Source organism: Gymnodraco acuticeps, unplaced genomic scaffold (genome assembly GCF_902827175.1).
Source record: "Gymnodraco acuticeps unplaced genomic scaffold, fGymAcu1.1, whole genome shotgun sequence".
Taxonomy (NCBI): domain Eukaryota; kingdom Metazoa; phylum Chordata; class Actinopteri; order Perciformes; family Bathydraconidae; genus Gymnodraco; species Gymnodraco acuticeps.
This window is the reverse complement of record NW_022992128.1, coordinates 168,272-186,866: the sequence shown is the minus strand read 5'-3', so window position 1 is coordinate 186,866 and position 18,595 is coordinate 168,272. Positions and strand designations below refer to the sequence as shown.

The window sequence follows — 18,595 nt, the reverse complement described above, 5'->3', positions numbered from 1 at the left end:
TTCCAATTTTCTTTAATCAGCACTAATCAATCAATCTAAGACGTCAGATGAACCCAGCTAAGTTTGATTCAGTGAAGTACATGCGTGTAACAAAGTTAAAACACAACGCCACAACTGACTCGCGGCTAATGAGAGAAAACTGATTCCACTTTTAACATAATGGCAAATGCATAATTAAACACCAGTGAATTACATCATCGCCCTCATGTTACCATGTTACAGCATCATTTGAATAATTTAATCTGTGTGACATATTCAAAACAGATTGACTTCAATGAACTGTGATTATTCATGCTTAGTGGGTTGAGTCTTTCTCTGGGAAGAAGACTTATGTCTGAGTCACCCTGCTGTAAATCTGGGTGCCGATAAATGATGGATGATTTGAATCAGCAGCACACAATGAGGAGTTACAGTATGTGCCGATCCCAACATACAAGCAAACACATCGTATCGGCGGACTTTGGGAAAAAGAGAAATAATTACACATTCAGAGTACGTGCTTTTGTTTGCTTTGACGAGTGGGAGGACAACCTGTCAATCAAAGAGTTAATCATGGCAGAGGGATTTATAAACAGGGTTGTTATCGTTTCAATTTGGTTCCTTGTGAGTAGAAAAAGATATTTCTACGGTGTCCAACAGGTGCACATGGCAGCAATAGCCCAAACATTTCCATGAGGAGAAACACATATGAAGGAACATCTTCACCAACTGCACGAAACATGGAAACTTTACTAAAAGCGCTGCATAAAGCCCCTGTCACACTGTCCCGAAATGGACACCCGATGGACACACGAATATGGAATTGTGAATTTCGCACGAAGATGGCCCCGAACCACACACGAAGGCAACATTTACATTACATTTAAGACATACAACTGCAATGAAAGTACCAACAACAATTATGTTACAGTACTATGATACTGTACTGATATCTTCAGACTTTGTTCTTTACTTTCTCCGTCTTTATATGTAGAAGATATTACGTTTTCTCCGTCATGTTGTTGTTTCCATAGCAACAACAACTTCCTGTCGAATTCAACACGAAAATGAACCTTCTCAAGGTCCTTCGGCTATTTTTTGGCATGCCAAAGATTTTGCCACCGCTCACGAAGTTGCTGCCGGAGCCTGAGAAACTCCACCGGCGGTTATACGATGGCTTAGATGCCCTCACGAATGGCCCGATGTTGCTACGATCACAGCCGAATTTGAACATTTCCTTTATCGTGTGTCCATCGGGTGTCAATTTCGGGACAGTGTGACAGGGGCTTAAACGACACACTGTAAATACCAAACTCTGGCCAACTGTATAATGCCCAAACATCAACAAGTGTGAATAATCTGTTAGTGTCCTGTGGCTTCTGTTGGGTTTTGAGCTTCTTGCAGCGTTTGAATTATGCAGCACTTTTAGTAAACGCTGTGCATATTTCGTGAAGTTGGTGAAGATGCTTCTTCATTTGCCATCGTTTTGGAAACGGCAGTGCGTTTCTCCTAATGGAAATATGTTGGGCCGGTGTAGCACGTATGCACCTGTCGGCCACCATAGTTTTCTTTTAGATTAACAAATGGATCCAATCAAACATATGTAATGGCTTGAAGGTCTGAACATTAGCATTAACTTGGAGATTAAACGAAGATACACAATAAGATTGGTGGATTCAAATTGAATCGATAACAACCCTGACGTTTAAAAGGGTCTTCAACAAAAGCAGATCCATTATCCAGAGGAAACAACCTGAAAGAGTTGAGAGGAAAGCCCAGAATAAAATCACCTGAAATAGAGAACTTTAATCAGGGTTATTGCTTGGAAGATAAAAGGGAAATACACAGGTCAGCAAATCCAGAGTTAATCGACATGGAAGGAGCAGCAACATGAAGAGAAAGCTACTAGCGAGATTGGAAACACAAGGCTTTCACTTGACTCAATGCAGGGAATGCTGCCAAGTAAATGACAGCTTCGTAAATCCCAAAGCCAGCATTATCGGGAAATGTGCATCCACACTCAGCATCTTCTAAACAATATCAAATGCAAGCCTTTCACACCGAAAAAATGCTTTCTACAACCACCAGTTTCAAAAGGGCTTTACTGTCAATGACTATATCATCAGACAACATTAAAGTACCGCATACATCAAACCGTATTGTTTTATGGCTAGCATAATCATTGTACAATTACTGCTTTAACTTTAACAGTCCAAATTAAACTTTACTGTCAGAGCCCAGCACATTAACACAAGCTTCAAACAGCAGCTAGACATTATTTAAATGATTTCTGCATCGTTTCTCACCAATCCTCCAACAAAAAACAATTAAGAGAAAAGAAAAATGAGCTAGTGTAAACCGAACAAAGACTAACCAGCCCGGCGTCAACATTTCCTGTTCATACATGACACACCCTACCAGGAAGGCTTTTATTTTGAAGTCTCAACAGGAAGTCTTTCACCCAACACAACAGGGGTCATTACAGGTCAAATGATATGGAAAGGACATGTACTGAATGTAGGCATCAAACGAACATGTCATATGACTACATGAGCTTTTAAGGCATTTCTCCCACGAGACTCACACTCTCTTCTAGGGCTGCTCAATTAATCGTATTTTAAATCGCAATTACGATTTTGGCTTGCAACGATTATGAAAACAACATAATCGAAATAAAACGATTATTTATATATATATATTTTTTTTTTTTGTATTGGTTTTTCAGTTGGATTAGACTTAAAGTTCAGGGTAATCAACTGTTAAAAACATAATGTTCACATTTTTCTTTTCAATAAATTGATGTTTTCAAAGTAAATGGATAATCGTTTTTAATAATTGTGATATCAATTATTGACCCAAATAATCGAGATTATGATTTTTGCCATAATCGAGCAGCCCTACTCTCTTCTCTCTGTTGTGTTGAGGACATTACTAAACAAACAGGTCCAGAGTAGAATACCAACAGAAGCGCTGATCATTAAGCGCTGATAACTCAATCGTGGGGGAGAAAAAGTGGTAAACAACCACCTCGCCCACACATTATCTTTCATAGGATCCCCATTAGCACAAGCATTAGCATCGGCTCTCTCACTGTGGTCATTACCATACAGACCAAACCATCATATCAACCATGTCACATTGGATTTAGCTTTAGGGTAACATGAACCTCCTTTCTTTTGCGTATTGTGCTTGAGCAAAGTGAGAAAAAACATCCATAAAATCTCTGATGCAGTGTAACATTTCTGCCACAAATGTTAATAAAGCATTGGTGGATCTCTGCCTGACAGACAACCAACTTTCATCCATGTCTGTTACACTCGTGCTGCTTTATTTTGAGCTACTTGTAATCTGTTGAGATCTTTCCCTGAAGCTCTGGACCAAAATACACAACAGTAACCAAGCTACAACAGAACCAATGCTTTAAAACACGTCTCATGGTGTCTAGCCGTAGTGACACACACCTTCACATTAGCACACAGCGTCATCAATGCAAACATTAAACAGGTCAAATAACACCAGAGCTGTATAGGAGAATGCAAGGCCCTGTACGACGTCACACAAACTCAAAATGCTGCCTGTGTCCAAGAGCTCTGAGAGTAAAGAAGAAGGAAGCACTCCAGAGGAAGGAGGGAGGGTGTTTTGAGGACGTTGTGGTTACCTGTGGTTCGACGGGCCGGTGCATGGCGGGCGCCTCGGAGGCCGAGCTCCCGTTGGGGTGGGAGGAATCGGAGCGGGGGGGCACCGGAGGCTGCGGGGGTTTGATCTGCGGGGGTTTGATCTGAGCCGCCTGGGGAGAGCCCTGGATGTTCTTCCTGTACCGATCATCAGACTACAGAGGACAGACAGACGCAGTGGTTTAGAGCAGAGCATGAGCTGGTCGCCATTCTATAAGAACCCCCTCACTCATCTGTGATAATTCGCCTACATTTTTTCATGTATTAAACCCTTTGTTATCGTGTTTAACCCAACTGCTCCTAAATGAAAATCACGTGTATAACTCACATTCAATACAAATGCATTTAAACGTGAAATGTACACTTGTTGTCAGGTAAAACAACTATGTTAAGACTCACTACTTATTTAGGAAGCCAATCATGTATTTTTCTGAACAGTCACTTTTATCCGTCATATTTGAAAAAGAAACATTGTTATTTTCTGTATGTAAGACAGACGTTGTGAGTGAGGACGCTAAGAAGAGTGGACAGAAGCGGTTAAACGTTATGGTTAGCGCCGCCGCAAAGACGGTTTCTACCAGCGGTGAATTAAGCACGTCAGAAAGTCATCAGCTGATACAGGAGGAACAACAAAGAAAGCACTTCCTCCAGGGCAGCGGTGTTATTGTTGCCACAGTATTCCCACAACCCTGCTAGTAGGACAACGGCACCACAACCAGCAAAGAGGGTCATGCATTTTCCATGTGGAGAGACACACATTCACAAAGGTTAGGACACACACCAAGGTCCAGGACGAGCGTTTTTTAGTCTGAAATGTCAAAGTAATCGTTGGCAAGACCTCATTTGTTCCTCAAAACAAGGTAATCCAATCTACTGTAAATCTGAAAATGACTGCTCTTATACTTCTTCCTACTGTAGCTTTCACTGAGCTGCTCTAACCAAACCTTTTGGGCTCTAATTGGATTTGAACTTTTAGGCATTTCAACTGAGAATAACCAATTTGTGAAAACCGATTTCAGGTGGCTGCAGATTCAATCACATTTGCAATTAGTGAATCTGATTGGTTCAATTATAATGTAATCAGCAAATTCATTATATATGAATTGTTAACATCAAATCGGAGATACAGGGTCCTGCGTTTTAATAAGGTCAGACTGAAGCATTCTTTTGTGCACCAGTCAATCCTCTAATTAAATCCAAGGTCAAATGTACGTCAGAGGGTCTTGAGCGGGTGTCTCTTCAGTGATCGTGATGTTAAGTTAAATGTTTGTTTTCTTTGTATCTTGTCTTAAATATGTGTCCTTGTTGATATCCAAATGGAGTTGCTGTGATGCGAGAAAAGTGCCAGACTTGATCTTGGTATTATTGTATCGTGATAAAACTCAGACAGAGTGAGGACTCGAGCAGTTAGACAATAAGACTGGTGGTAAACAAGCCAACAAACAGCTAAGTTAGAACAAAGTCTACCAAGCGTCCACACACCCCACACCAGCAGCTAGCCATCCCAACACCCCACACGGTGCGAGTGAGTTCACACAAGCAGAGGAAGTGCTCTACAGCAGCGAGGGTTCACCTCTCTGATTGGCTCAGAGTCGGGGGCGGGGTCAGCGACAGGAAGCTTGGGTTGTGCAGTTCTCTCCAGACTGGGATTTTGAACCGTCTTTTCAGAGGCAGCGCTCTGTGGTTGTTGAGTTGTCTCTGGCTCAGAGCTCTGCGGGGGCTTCACCCCCTCGTGCTCCCCGCTCTGGGGGGGTTTGGAGCTCTGCTGCTGGGAGGACTTGTTACTATCCAGGCCGGGGTTTTGCTGGAGGGACAGCAGGAAGGCCTGCTCCTGCTGCAGCTGCCTCTGGAGCTGCTGGGCCTGGCGCTGCTCCTCCAGCTCCCGCCATTTATTCTCCTGAGTAACAGGAAGGGGCAGGTTGAACCAGAACCTCTGACAGAAAAAACCTCCTGGGATCCCGACACATTCCTCCTACCTGCAAGAGTCTCTAAATCCACCTGGTCTTCATGAGGGAAGTAAACATGTTCACCTTTCTATTGTATAATAGCAAGAGCGCTACAACGGCCCATAAAACTTGTAGCGAGAAACGGCGCTGCACTTTAAAAAAAAGTATAAAAACATAAAATGTGTCAAAACACGTTCAAATGTGTTTTCTTGATTCCACAGGACACTCTGAAGGAGGGAAGAGGAGTTATTACATGGCTTAGATGAATACGCGATTCTGATTGGTCAATTTAAACATTCCAAAGACCGTTGCTAGGGAGAACACACTGTTGCTAAGGAGACACTGATCCGACTTCACAAAACAGTGAAGAAAATACAAAACACTGCAAGAAGCTCAAAACACAATGGAGTCAAGGGGGACACTAATAAGTGACGCACACAGCTGGGACCAAGTTGTTGTTGGCGTTCGGGGATTATAAAGTAGGCCAACTGTCAAATGTTGTAGGTTAGCTACGTTAGCTAGCTAGCTTAAAGAATATCTGCAATGATATCGGAAGGAACCATGTGATCACATTGTTCAAATCAGCCAATTAAAGATACACTTTAGGAAAGTTTCCAGTGACTTTATAATCCCCAAACGTCAACAATCCCAGCTGTGTGCATCACTTTTAAGTGACCCCTGGTTTCTGTTGTGTTTTCAACTTCTTGCAGCATTTCATTTATGCAGTTCTTTTAGTAAACGCTACACATGTGATGTCGAGAACTCCAGCACAAATGTGTTGGGTCGTTTTAATGCATTTGCACATGTTGGCCACCTTACCCTTCCCTTTCATATAAAAAAGTAATCGTTTCCGGGAGAGTCTTGCTCTAACCCCCTAAAACTAAAGCAACATAAGCTTGTGGGGCGAATGTCCAACTGCACATCTGTTAGAGCAGTTATAGCTTTCAACCACTGAATTATTATGAGACGAATTATTATTATAATTGATGGATTGCCAGAAGCTTCATCTAAAGTATGAAGCGCTTGTTAAACGAGATATTAAAGATTTGTTCTCGTTAATGTGGCCTAAGAAATGTTTGACTATTAAAAGTGTGAAAGCCAACAAATCATGATGTGAAGGAAACTTGTTTTATTTTTGAAAGCTAGAGTTTATGAATGGTGACTGTATGAACCGGGGAGTCAGCCAATAATAAAGTGACGGTGTGAAACCTGGAAGTGAAGACATGAGGGCTCGTATCCTTTCATTATTCCAGTATCCTCTGTATCCCCTAAAGAGGAGCTGAAAACATGAAGTCATACAAACCACCGAAATATCCCACATAAGACCTGAAACATCTGGAATTAAATCAGGGGAAACCCTCTCTTCCAGCTGGACGACTAGCTTCCTGGTGACGACATTACTATCACTACGGGCCTGTAAACATCCCCACTAACAGAAAGAAACCCTGACATTCTTATTAGGCTCTGACCTCATTTGTTAAAGGCTCCCTGCGGATCGACATAAGTTAGTCCCAAAAACATAATTCAGTCAGATCGAAAGGAAAAGTTTGTGCAGCAGAGGAATTATAAGTAGCTGCATTAAGACTTTTAACAACCTGTGAGCTGTGGAGACATTAAGAGTAATCACTTGGGACTGAAAAGCGGATGGAAATAACATTAAGGGAATATTTAAGATTTACAGAGGCAAGTGGGAAAGAGAGAAGAAACTATTTAAGTAGAGAATAAGTGTTAAAGGAGTATGAGTCGCCAATACTTAAAAAACCCAAAAGGTTATATTATATTGAGGGAAACTGCAGTTTCGAGTGAGGCGACTCACCAGCAGCATCGCCTGTTCGTGCAGCAGCTGCTGCTGCAGGATCTCAAGGTGCTTCTGCTCCTCCTCCAGCTGACGACGGATATACTCCTGTCAATCAAACACAGAGTGTGTTTATTAGCTTATATCGCTTTTCCAACCCAGGTTAGATTTAAAGGGGCCCTAGTCTGGTCATTTATAGGTTTTTGTATTTAGTGTCTCTACGGTGACATGTCTCCATGTTCAAAAAGCTCTTCTCATACTGCCTGTGCTGCAGCACCTCTTTTCACCCTCTGTCTGAAACCAGAGCCCAGTCTGCTCTGATTGGTTAGCACTGTTGTGATTTGTCAACGGATTAGAGATGTCCCGCCCTCTATCACGTTCAATGTTTTGGAGCACGAGTGAAATAGTGGTAAATAGTGATTCCACTATGCGTACTTTTTGAACTAAATAATGCAACCTCTTGTGAGTGTTCCCTGACCTGCTCTCGGTCGGCCCTCCTCTTCTCCTCCTCCACCCTCCTGCGCTCCTCCTCCTCCTTGCGGCGCCGCTCCATGTCCTCCACCCGTCTCTTCTCGTCCTGCTCGCGGCGCCGCTGCTCGCGCTCCTGCTGCCGCCGCATCTCACGCTCACGACGTTGTTGCTGTGGAGACGAGGACAAGAGTTAACGGAGAAACCGGTTCACGACTGACGGCAACCTACCTTTTCTTGTAGTCACCAGGCTGTACCCTTTACAGGTTCATAAAGAAATCAGATTACTGTTACATTTCTAAACAATGGGGATTACTAGCACGATTACATTGTAGGTAGAAACCTAAAACGATCATCATGGGTTAATTTGTGTCCCCGTGCTTCTGAGCGTTTCCACAAACACTTGTCCCCTTCTTTAATGAAACGATTACACCATCCTCCCCGAGCCACAAAAAGTACTCAAAGCAAATCAAGATGTGATTACAGTAGGGACGATATATCTCAATACCGTCGTGAGACAAAATCTACCGCGATTTCTTTTAATAATTTTTTTTCATTTAAGTTTATTTTTCAATATCGCGATAAATATCGTACCGTGGACTTTTTATCGCGATATTATCGTACCGTGAGTTTTTGGTATTGTTACATCCCTAGATTACAGTGGTATTGTTAAACAAGCTTGGGGACTAACGGGTTACATGTAATGGGTTTAGAAAATCAGGATACAAAAAAAAGTAACTGTATTCCCTTACAGTTACATATAAATAATCAGATTACAAACAACGTATATTTTAAGGTATTTTCTTGTATGAGTAAATCAATGCAGACGTGGATGAGCTGAAGTGACAGAAAAAGGTTAAAATGCCCTGCATTCATTTTTTGAGGATTTCAGATAAATCCTCATATGGTGCAAACCATGATGTGTGTCCTGTGCATTTTCAAAACTATTTACATGCAGTTTTGTTGGAAATAAATAAACATAGCAGTATATTTTAAGGTATATACTTGTATGAGAGGTGGACATGAGCTGAAGTGACAGAAAAAGGTTAAAACGTCCCATTTAAAGCTCTGCATTAAAACTATTTTAAGTCTGACAGGCAGTGATCTGACACTCGGCTCTCTAAGAAGACACGATGAAGAAATTCAACTGATTTCTGTCAGTCAGAGTGTTGCGTAAAGCTTCGGGACATTAGATTTGGGTTACTGTATCATCGTGTTTGCACTAATGCAGTCTTCAGAATCCACAGGAGCTAAAGACAGCACATGCACAGTGATATCTCTGTAACATGGCTCGAGCTCAACTCTGTGATTCAAACACGTGCAATGTCATGAATCAAAAACACAGCCTGGAGCTCCTGTGGGAAACCACGAGCTTGGTGGAGTCATTTATATAAACACATCATACACACACAAAAAAGCTTCATAAATTGACAGTCTTAATAAAAGTGGTTTGTTCTTCCACTGGCTTAAGTCCTTATTTCTTTATTGTAATCATGTATTTGTTTGTCAGTCCTATTATGTAGGTCCCTGCTCTTCCTTTCAGAGTCCACTTTCATCCCTTTCTCCTCGTTAGCTCTATTAATTAAGCTTTTTATTTGTTTTAATCAACCAGGACCAGAAGTGTCCAGAATGCGTTGGAAATTCCCTTTACCTTGGCTTAAGTAGAAAAGCTTTTCATACATCTATGATATCTTCTATACTATTTTTGTCACAATCCTAGTTTTCTGTCTTGATTTTATGTTGAAATTCTGTTCTCCCTGTGTCTTGTCTTCCTGTCCTTAGTTTCCCTCCTGTGTCTGATTGTCTGATTGTGTTCACCTGTTGCCCTTGTGTTTCTGCCTCCCCTGCCCAGCTGTGTCTTGTCCTGTGATTACCCTTCTGTGTATTTAGTCTCGTCTTCCCCTGTGCTCCTGGTCGGTTCGTTGTCTTTCCCTTCATGTTTGTCACGGTTAGTTTTGTCTGGATGCCTCGTGTTACCTACTTTTTGGATTCATGGTTTTGTTTAAGTATTTTTCATCGTCAACAGCTTTTTTTTGTAAATAAAGGTCGCTTTTTGTTACATTTTGAAACCTGCTTCCCTTTTTAAACTGGATTTGGGTCCTACCTTTTCCAGAATCGTAACAATGTTATACTTCCTGCATCAACACACCAACATTAGTACTTAAAATGGGATAAAAACCCAAGTTAGCCACTAAGAAAACTACATTGCTCCTAAATGCTGATGTCATTCCTCCTCAAAGGCTTCATAAATAACTCACGTTCTCTGAAACAGGGATTAATTTATGTTTAAATCAAATCAAGTTTTATTTATATAGCACATTTAAAAGCGATTTTTGGTCGAGTACATGTAATAATACTACAATCACAATAAAAGACAATAGTCTAGTCCTATTCTCAGTTACAGTGTCGCTCCTGGGAGCCCTGCTGTGATGTTTCATTACTAATAAAAACGTGTGTATATATACTTAAGGTAATGTTCAAGAAAAACCACCGTTTTTCACAAGCTTTGTTTTAGCAGTTTCAGTCGTCACCGCTGAAGGTTTTTAACATTTTTTGACAATTTTGTACAGCTGATAGGAGACAACTACTCTTTTGTATGAATTCAAACCATTCTTTAAATTATTTTCTATACTCTAAATCACATGTGTCAAACTGGGGGCCAAATCAGGCCCTTGGTTACAATGTTTAAAAAAACTTTAACTCTTTAAATGCCAGTATTTTTAATATAATGCAGCCGTTTCTTTTTGTTTATGAATAGATATTTGAAAATGTTTCCCTAGTGAGACGCAACACTGAACAAGTCTGGTTAAACTATTTATATACATTAATTCATTTGGAAAAAGCAAAGAAACGTAAACCCATCCAAGATAACCTTGTTTTTAAACTATTCTGTATCTCTTTTATGCATGTATTTATGAATCTGTTATTCCATTATGTTGATCTATTGTGTTCCTTTCTAGGTGCTTAGTGCTCACCAAACAATGCCATGTCTTTTTATGCTGCAGCAACATCAATAAATCGTATTAATCTTCTCTCACCTCCTCCAGCCGCTTCCTCTGCTCCTTCTGCTGCTCGATGCGTTTCTGCCTCTCGGCCAGTAGTTGGCGCTTGTACTCCTCCTGCTCTCGGAGCTGCTGCTCCTGCAGGTGCTGCTGGCGGCGCAGCGCCTCCGACCGCTCCTTGTTCTCCTGCTGCAGCCGGATGAAGTCCCTGCGGAGGGTCGACTCCCCGGGAACGTTCACTATGGAGCTGCAGGGGGGAGGAGACGAGAGGCGTGAGCTGCTGTCGTAACTCTTTAGCGGGTTAAATCTTAAATTATTATTATTATTTGTATTTGTTTATTCCACACATGGCAGTTATTTTAAAACAAAATATGTACACTTTACAAAACATTTGTATACTGGTTGTTTATTTTTGTATAGCGCATGGTGGAAAGGAGCAGGGAGAAGAACATCGTATTCTACCTGCCCCTTCTTACAAAAAATAACAACAACAAAAAATGAAATAACCATAAAAAGGTCAAATAAAAGCAATATTCTTTCAGTCACAGCTGCTTACAAATACTGAAACATAAAACCAGAACGAAATCAAAAGTCAACTTCAGACGTCCCGACATGCTGAGGATTTAGTGCAATGCATACAAATAAGCAATAACGAAACGTTTCATATGAGTTGATAATGTTTGCTCACCTCGGCTCTCCTTCTTGCTCGTTTGCCTCTTCCTCCTCTTCTTCACTGCCACTGTATTCATACTCTGTCTCATCTGAGGAAACCAAGGAAACACAACATAACAGATGAGTAAAAGTCATTAAAACGTTAGACACAATGTTCATATTGATTACCGTTTTATTACAAACCAACATTTTGAGACTTTTTTTCTCTTAGAGTCGTATTGATATTCTGTACAAACTGTAAGGTCCACTGGGACAAATGTAACGCTTGTGATATTGGGCTATATAAATAAACATTGATTGATTGATTATTATTATCCGCCGCTTTCCCCTTCTACTCCAGTACGACTCAGATGTCGCACTTTTCCTTGTTCATGTGATGTTTTTGTTTCTTTCCATTAAAGGTGGGGTATGTAATTTATTTCAGAAACACTTGTTGTTATATTCCATGGAATGCTCTTAACATCCCGATAGCAATGAATACATTAAATGCTTTGACAATAAATCCATAAAAATGTCATCAGTGGAAGCCGTGGCGCTGTAAAAAGCACGACCAATCATCTGAGCCGGTAAAGTAACTGGATGGCCTACCTGCCTGTCAGCCTTCCATCTGGGCACAAACTTATCTCGTGCCCTCATTGGTCATGTGCGCGTTCGTGTGTGTTGGAGGAGGGGCTCTGTGAGGAAGTGGCAGATTTTTTCCGGCTGTGTATTTTCAAATTCTAGTGCACTCGAGCTGGTTTCTCCAAAATTACCTACCTCACCTTTAACTGTCAAGTGCGAACAAAGTATTTTTTTGTACGTTTTTGTGTTTATTTTCCTGCCATACTGTTAGGATTGGCTGTGAATAAGAAAATATGAAGGACAGACCATCTATTTCTATTTATTTAGTTTTTGAGAAAGGGGCAGGTAATATAAGATTATTTTCTTCTCCCTGCTCCTTTTCGGGTACGGTGTGTTTATAGAGACTTTTTTTGTAAATAATTGTTATACATTAATTTGTGCATACCATGAACGGAACAAATACAAATTAAATAAAAAATTCAATGGTAAAAACATTAGTAAGATGGAAAGTGTAATGGTAAAGCGTTAAATGTAGGGCTGTCAAGTTAACATGTTAACAACTGATTGGTTAGCTGGCCAGCACTGTTGTGATTTGTCAACGGATTAGAGATGTCCCGCCCTCTATCACGTTCAATGTTTTGGAGCACGAGTGAAATAGTCGTAAATAGTGATTCCACTATGCTTACTTAAAAAAAATAATTCCACATGTCCACTTTTTGAACTAAATAAAGCAACCTCTTGAAAAAAAATGAACGCCACTAATTATTTTAACGTGCGATTAACGCATTTGTATTTGGCCTCGGCCCGCCCCGTAGTTTCAGAGCCCAAAGGCTTGACGTTGTTGTTGTTGTTGATGTTGTTGTTGTTGTTAGTTGGATGGTGGGAGATTCTAGCGAGAGATATGGATACAAAAAAGGTGTTTTAAACAGCGAGCCAAGCAGACAGCTGATGCCAACAGCCCCGCTCCTGCCGCTCGCTTGCGGCAGACCACGCTTAAAAGTTTGCCGGGGAGACGCCTGGACAACAACAGCGATAGCTAAATAGGTGGCTACAGCTTAACATTGAGGAGGACGAGGGGCTGCGTTAGATCATTCGGATCGCATCCAACGTGTCGACTGCACATCACAGCGCATTATTTTGACCCCTGTGGGAACTTCAGTCTCATGCTTTGACTGCTATGAAGACAGAGGAGCGGCATTTTGCCGACAACTGTAAACAGGCTTGTCTGTTTGAGCAACTAGCTCAGTGCAAAGAAGTAGACTGGGTTGGGAGAGAGAGAAGAGAGAGAGGTTCCAGGTTGTTGTGTTGAGAATATTCAGGAGAATATTTGTCATTGTTCCAATGATAATAAACAAACATTTGCATAAAGCATATTTGTCCACTCATATGTTGATAAGAGTATTAAAAACTTGAAAAATATTCCTCTAAGGTACATTTAGAACAGATAAAAAATATGCGATTAATTTGCGATTAATCGCGATTAACTATGGACATCATGCGATTCATCGCGATTAAAAATATGTTAATCGACAGACAGCCCTAGTTAAATGTAACGTTTTATTGTAAACCAACAGTTACATTTTTCTCCTAGTGTCAATGGTAAAAATAATAGTTTAAGCTTAAATGTAACATTAGAGCAAAGTGTAATGGTAAAGCGTTGGATGTTCTCACCCTTCTCGCCCCTCTTCTTCTTGGTGCGGTCGATGTGGTCCTTCAGCTGGATGCGCACCTGCCTCTCGTTGGGCTGGTCCCGGATGTACGGGTGTTTGAGCAGCTGGTCGGTGGGGGGGCGCTGGGTGTAGTTCTTCACCAGGCAGCCCTCGATGAAGCTGAAGAACTTCTTCGACCTGTTGAGGTTAAATGTGATGGTTTGAGTTCAAATGTGAAATACAATATACTTTTTTATAACACAGCTTAGGTGAAAACTTGATTCTGATTGGTCAATTTGGACATTCCAGGGGTCTGCAATTGTTTCAGAGCAGACCGTTGCTAAGGAGAGTAGTCCGTTGTTAAGGAGAGAAGACTGTTGCTAAGGAGAGCAGACTGTTGCTAAGGAGAGCAGACAGTTGCTAAGGAGAGTAGACTGGACGTCAGAGAAATCCACATAAGAAGACAGACAGGAAGTAAATACTAACAGAACACAGTATGGGCTCTGGCAGTGTTTAAAGACTGGTTACCGGAAAATAAAATATGAACAGTTACAGAAATCCTCGATCTGTGCTGCTGTCATTTTAATTTACATTGCTTTATTTCTTAGGCTGAAGCAATACGATCATTTTCAAATCAACATTATGAGTCAAGCGGTTGGTTTATTTAGGATGTAGCAGTGGATTAAGTGCCTTGATTCACATTTTCCCTTACATGACGAGAGTGGAAAAGATTAAAAAGTGAAGCCCACCATTTTTTAGACTTGAGCCGAGGAGGAGGATTTCTAGGAATGAGGAAGAGAGCTCTCATTGGATGCATGTCACAAAGAGCTAGAAGAAACAAAAGAGAGAAGAGCAAAACAAATACATAAAAGTTAAAAATAGTTTACTTTTTAAATGATTTATAGTTTTTGAAACCTGAATGTGTGAACTTACGTGGAGCTCCTTCAGCCATCTCTATGGCGGTGATTCCAACGGACCACAGGTCACTCTGAAGGGGGGGAGAGGAGTTAATACACAGCTTGAATGAATACTCGATTCTGATTGGTGAATTTGAACATTGCAGAGGTCAGATATTTTTCGCTAACAGACCGTTGCTAAGGAGAACAGCCTGTTGCTAAGGAGAACACTCTGATCAAGGGACAGTATGTGCAATAATATCAATCCACAAAAAGAATTCCGGTCAATTTTATGTCAGAACGTCGTCTAAAGTGTAAAAAAAACACAAGTGTCTGAAGGAAAATATGTTTTGTTGTATTTGTTGTTATTAAACTGTTCAGAACTTTTAATTAGGAAAATAAACCGAAACGAGAGGCTTTAATATTAAACTGTATAAATAAATACACCGGTTTTTTTAAATATGGAAGATCTGGGAGTTTTACTTTACTTCATGATGGGGACTATTTTCTCACTTTCCTGGGGTTCATTCTTGTTATTTTTACTTCTATTAACTATCTCTATTTCTCTGCACACAGCCCATGTTGTAATGTTAAACAGCAGATCTCGTGTTAGTTGAACTCAGGTTCCTCACCCTGTAGTCGTAGGTAGCGTCTGGGTTTTCGTCACAAGCGATGACCTCCGGGGCCATCCAATACGGCGTCCCGATGAAGGTGTTCCTCCGCCCCACCGTGCGGTCCAGCTGAGCGCTCACACCGAAGTCCACTGGGAAAAGAAAGTGACATTAATTATGAAACGATTCATTAAGAAAGTTGTTTCTATACAGTATCTGAGAACCAAAACAAATCGTACTCGAGGAGTGTCATACGCAAATACTTGTTAGACTCAAGTAAAATGTGGAAAGCGTACTCAAATCCTTTACTTAAATAAAAGTAGAGACATGAAGGTGCTTGAATGCTTTATAATAAGTAAAAGTCCTTAAATGATGTTGTGAAAACGTTACTTGAGTAAAAGAAAATAAGTTACATCAGGTACATGTACTTAAAGTAACAAAGTACTCAGTTTGCACAATGGTTCTTTTCACAATACTACTGTAAAAGTTGAGATATATTTAAATTTGTAGAAATACTGTGTGGAGGTAGTATAGTAGTGCATCATATCATGAAGGTATAGCGTTTTTTCATATAAGATTAACTTTATTGATCCCAATTTGGGACGTTTTTGTAAATATGCATATGTAAACCATGTTAAATAAATGTAGTGGAGTAAAAAGTGCAATATTCACTTCCAAAATGCTAGAGCAGAAGAATATTAAGCACAAAATGAAAATATAAAGTATGTCTAAGCAGTACTTAGGTACATTACTTGAGTAAATGTACCACTAGGAACAAACTTATAATACTGAAATACTTGAAATGTAATTAAAACACTGCAGATCCTGAGAGCAGACTCATGATGTAAGAGGGGTCATTCAAATTCCAGCCCCTAGCCAAATAACAGATTCAGCTTCTTCTGATCGTAGCCTTGTAAATTAAAATGTCCCTCGTTCTCTTGTCACATTTAAAGCAACACACTCGAAACCAGAGTGTAAAGGTTACGTTTCTGTGTCTCTACAAAGTGTTTTATTGTGACCACAGTGGAGACATGTGGAGACATCACAGGAGAGCAATAAACAAGGTCTCAAGAGTAATCTCATTACATACGGTTATCTAATCAAAGTCAGTTAAAGAAATCAAAACAAGATTGGAGAGTGTCAAACCATTTCAGGGATCATAAATAAAATATGATTTCCAGTTTCAGAAACATTAAATAACCTGTAAAATAACTGAGTATCACGACTGGACAGTGAGGCTGCCAAACTGCAGACATTAGATCATGTGTGATTGGTAACAAAGTGTCTTTCACTCTCATGTTATCAGAAGACACCAGAGGCCTGTACTACGAAGCAGGATTTTCGCTTCAGGGAACTTCAGGGAAACTCGGGGTTTCCGGTCCTACGACGCTGGTTCTCTTTTTAGCAGGCTAGATCTCCATGGTAACTTGTGCTGAGCGGCTAACCTGCCCCGGAGCAGGTTAGGTTGCAGGCTAAGAGCTCAACTCAGTGAAAGCACTGCCTGCTGACCAATCAGAGCTCAGTGTGCGGAGTTTAAAGCGATCAAGTCATATTACAGGAGAAAGGAAATACAGAAAAGCTGCCGTCGCAGGAAAGACGGCCGGCAAAAATCACCGACTGTGTGAACGTGAACATTAATAGAATATCACCTCCATCTTCAGAGCAATCTGACTATTATAACATTAGCGTTAAGAAAGCTTACTTAAATATCTGCCACAACATAAGTAACCGGATCAGAGTAACATTAAGTACAGTCCACGGCATATCACTTCATAATGTATCATATTTCCTTATCTGAGTCAGCTGAGCCGTATCTGGCCGTGCAACACTCACAGCGTCACAGACTGTATGCAGAAGTATTATTTTAAGCAACACATTAAGTTGAGGAAACACTCGAGTCAAATGTAATTAAAGTCAGATCGTGTTTTAGACGGGGCAGTGATATCATAAACCTGTTAATGTACGCATTCAAACACTTGTTCTGTTACCAGCTGTATTCACCTTGCAGGTGCAGCTATGTGGCTTTGATCCTGGATCAAGTGTTTAAGTCATGGATGTTTAAAGTTTAACTTCTTCATATGTCTAATATTATAGTTGACTTTTCATTCAGGAAGTATGACGCTGCGCTGTCAGTACGCTTCTCCATGTTTGTGATTGGTCGAATGCTCCAAATACCACCCCTTTCATGTGAACGCGCACCTAACTAGATAGGACACGGCTGGCTTGAGCGATCCACTTGATAACCCGCGTCGTAGTACCGCTTAGCGACAGCGCGTATGTTTTGGATTAGGCCAACCGGCTAACTCAAACATATCCAGGTTAGGTTGAACCAGCTTCGTAGTACAGGCCCCAGGTCACAGACCTCTGAGTTGTTGACATCCATTATTTTTTATAGGAATTGTAATCAAGGTGGGCCGATTTGCTTATTGTTTCTGTAGGGTTCATCGAGTTAAATGAATGCCCTTTTCACAGTAAATGGTAAATGGAGTGTATGTAATAGTGTTTTATCCAAACCCCTCAAAGCACTTTACATTCTATAAGGCATCTTTCCCCCATTCACAAACATTCAGATACATTTTCATTATAATAACAATTGACTTTATGACACTAACTAGTAGTAAAGTATGCCATAGGTTCACAAGTACTTGCTGTGTTAGACAACTGTGCACTCATGTGAAACCGTTTATAAAGTCTACGGGCTCTTACCCAGTTTGACTTCAGCGTTTTCAGTCAGGAGCACGTTTTGTCCCTTGATGTCACGGTGGATGACGTGGTGAGCGTGCAAGTGAGCCAATCCCTGTGCGGAGGAGAGAAGGAAACAAACATTTCACATGCTGTTTGCTTTTAGTTAAACTTACTGCAACAATACTGAACCAAACTCCTGTCCTGTCTATCAGACACTTTCAGACACGCATGTTTATAGCGCTTTAAACAGAGCTAACAGACGCTTTACAAGCAACATGTCCACAAAGAGGTTGAAAAGTGAAAAGGTGAGTTTTAAGGGTTTTTCTGAGCTTTGACAGCATTCAAACACACACACAGTATATCTGATTAGTGATATGAAATAGTGATGAAGGCTTTGTGACTGACCCTGAGGATCTCTCTGGAGATGTATGCGATCCAGTCCTCCTTCAGCGTGTTTCCTTTAGTGTTTTTCACCAGATCTGTGATTGATCCCGCGCCACAGAACTCCATCACCAGCTGCAGGAGAGAAGAGAGGACAGTGAGAAGACTGAGGACACACACACACACACACACACACACACGCACACACCATGTATACATCACTTCAGGGGACATTACATTGACTTACATGCATTTCCTGGAGACTTATCCTAACCT

At 40.8% G+C, this 18,595-nt stretch overlaps 1 protein-coding gene across 1 annotated transcript in view; it reads right to left on the bottom strand.

Moving 5' to 3' along the window:
* The window catches only part of LOC117538083 (TRAF2 and NCK-interacting protein kinase-like), a gene marked incomplete in the record, with an annotated part of 93,548 nt that overhangs the window by 34,150 nt on the left and 40,803 nt on the right, over positions 1-18,595 (bottom strand). The window contains 12 exon segments of the mRNA XM_034203611.1: positions 3,638-3,808; positions 5,227-5,550; positions 7,416-7,502; positions 7,873-8,034; positions 10,901-11,111; positions 11,553-11,625; positions 13,769-13,944; positions 14,496-14,574; positions 14,680-14,734; positions 15,275-15,405; positions 17,960-18,050; positions 18,344-18,454. Coding sequence (XP_034059502.1) covers positions 3,638-3,808; positions 5,227-5,550; positions 7,416-7,502; positions 7,873-8,034; positions 10,901-11,111; positions 11,553-11,625; positions 13,769-13,944; positions 14,496-14,574; positions 14,680-14,734; positions 15,275-15,405; positions 17,960-18,050; positions 18,344-18,454 — 1,671 coding nt within the window.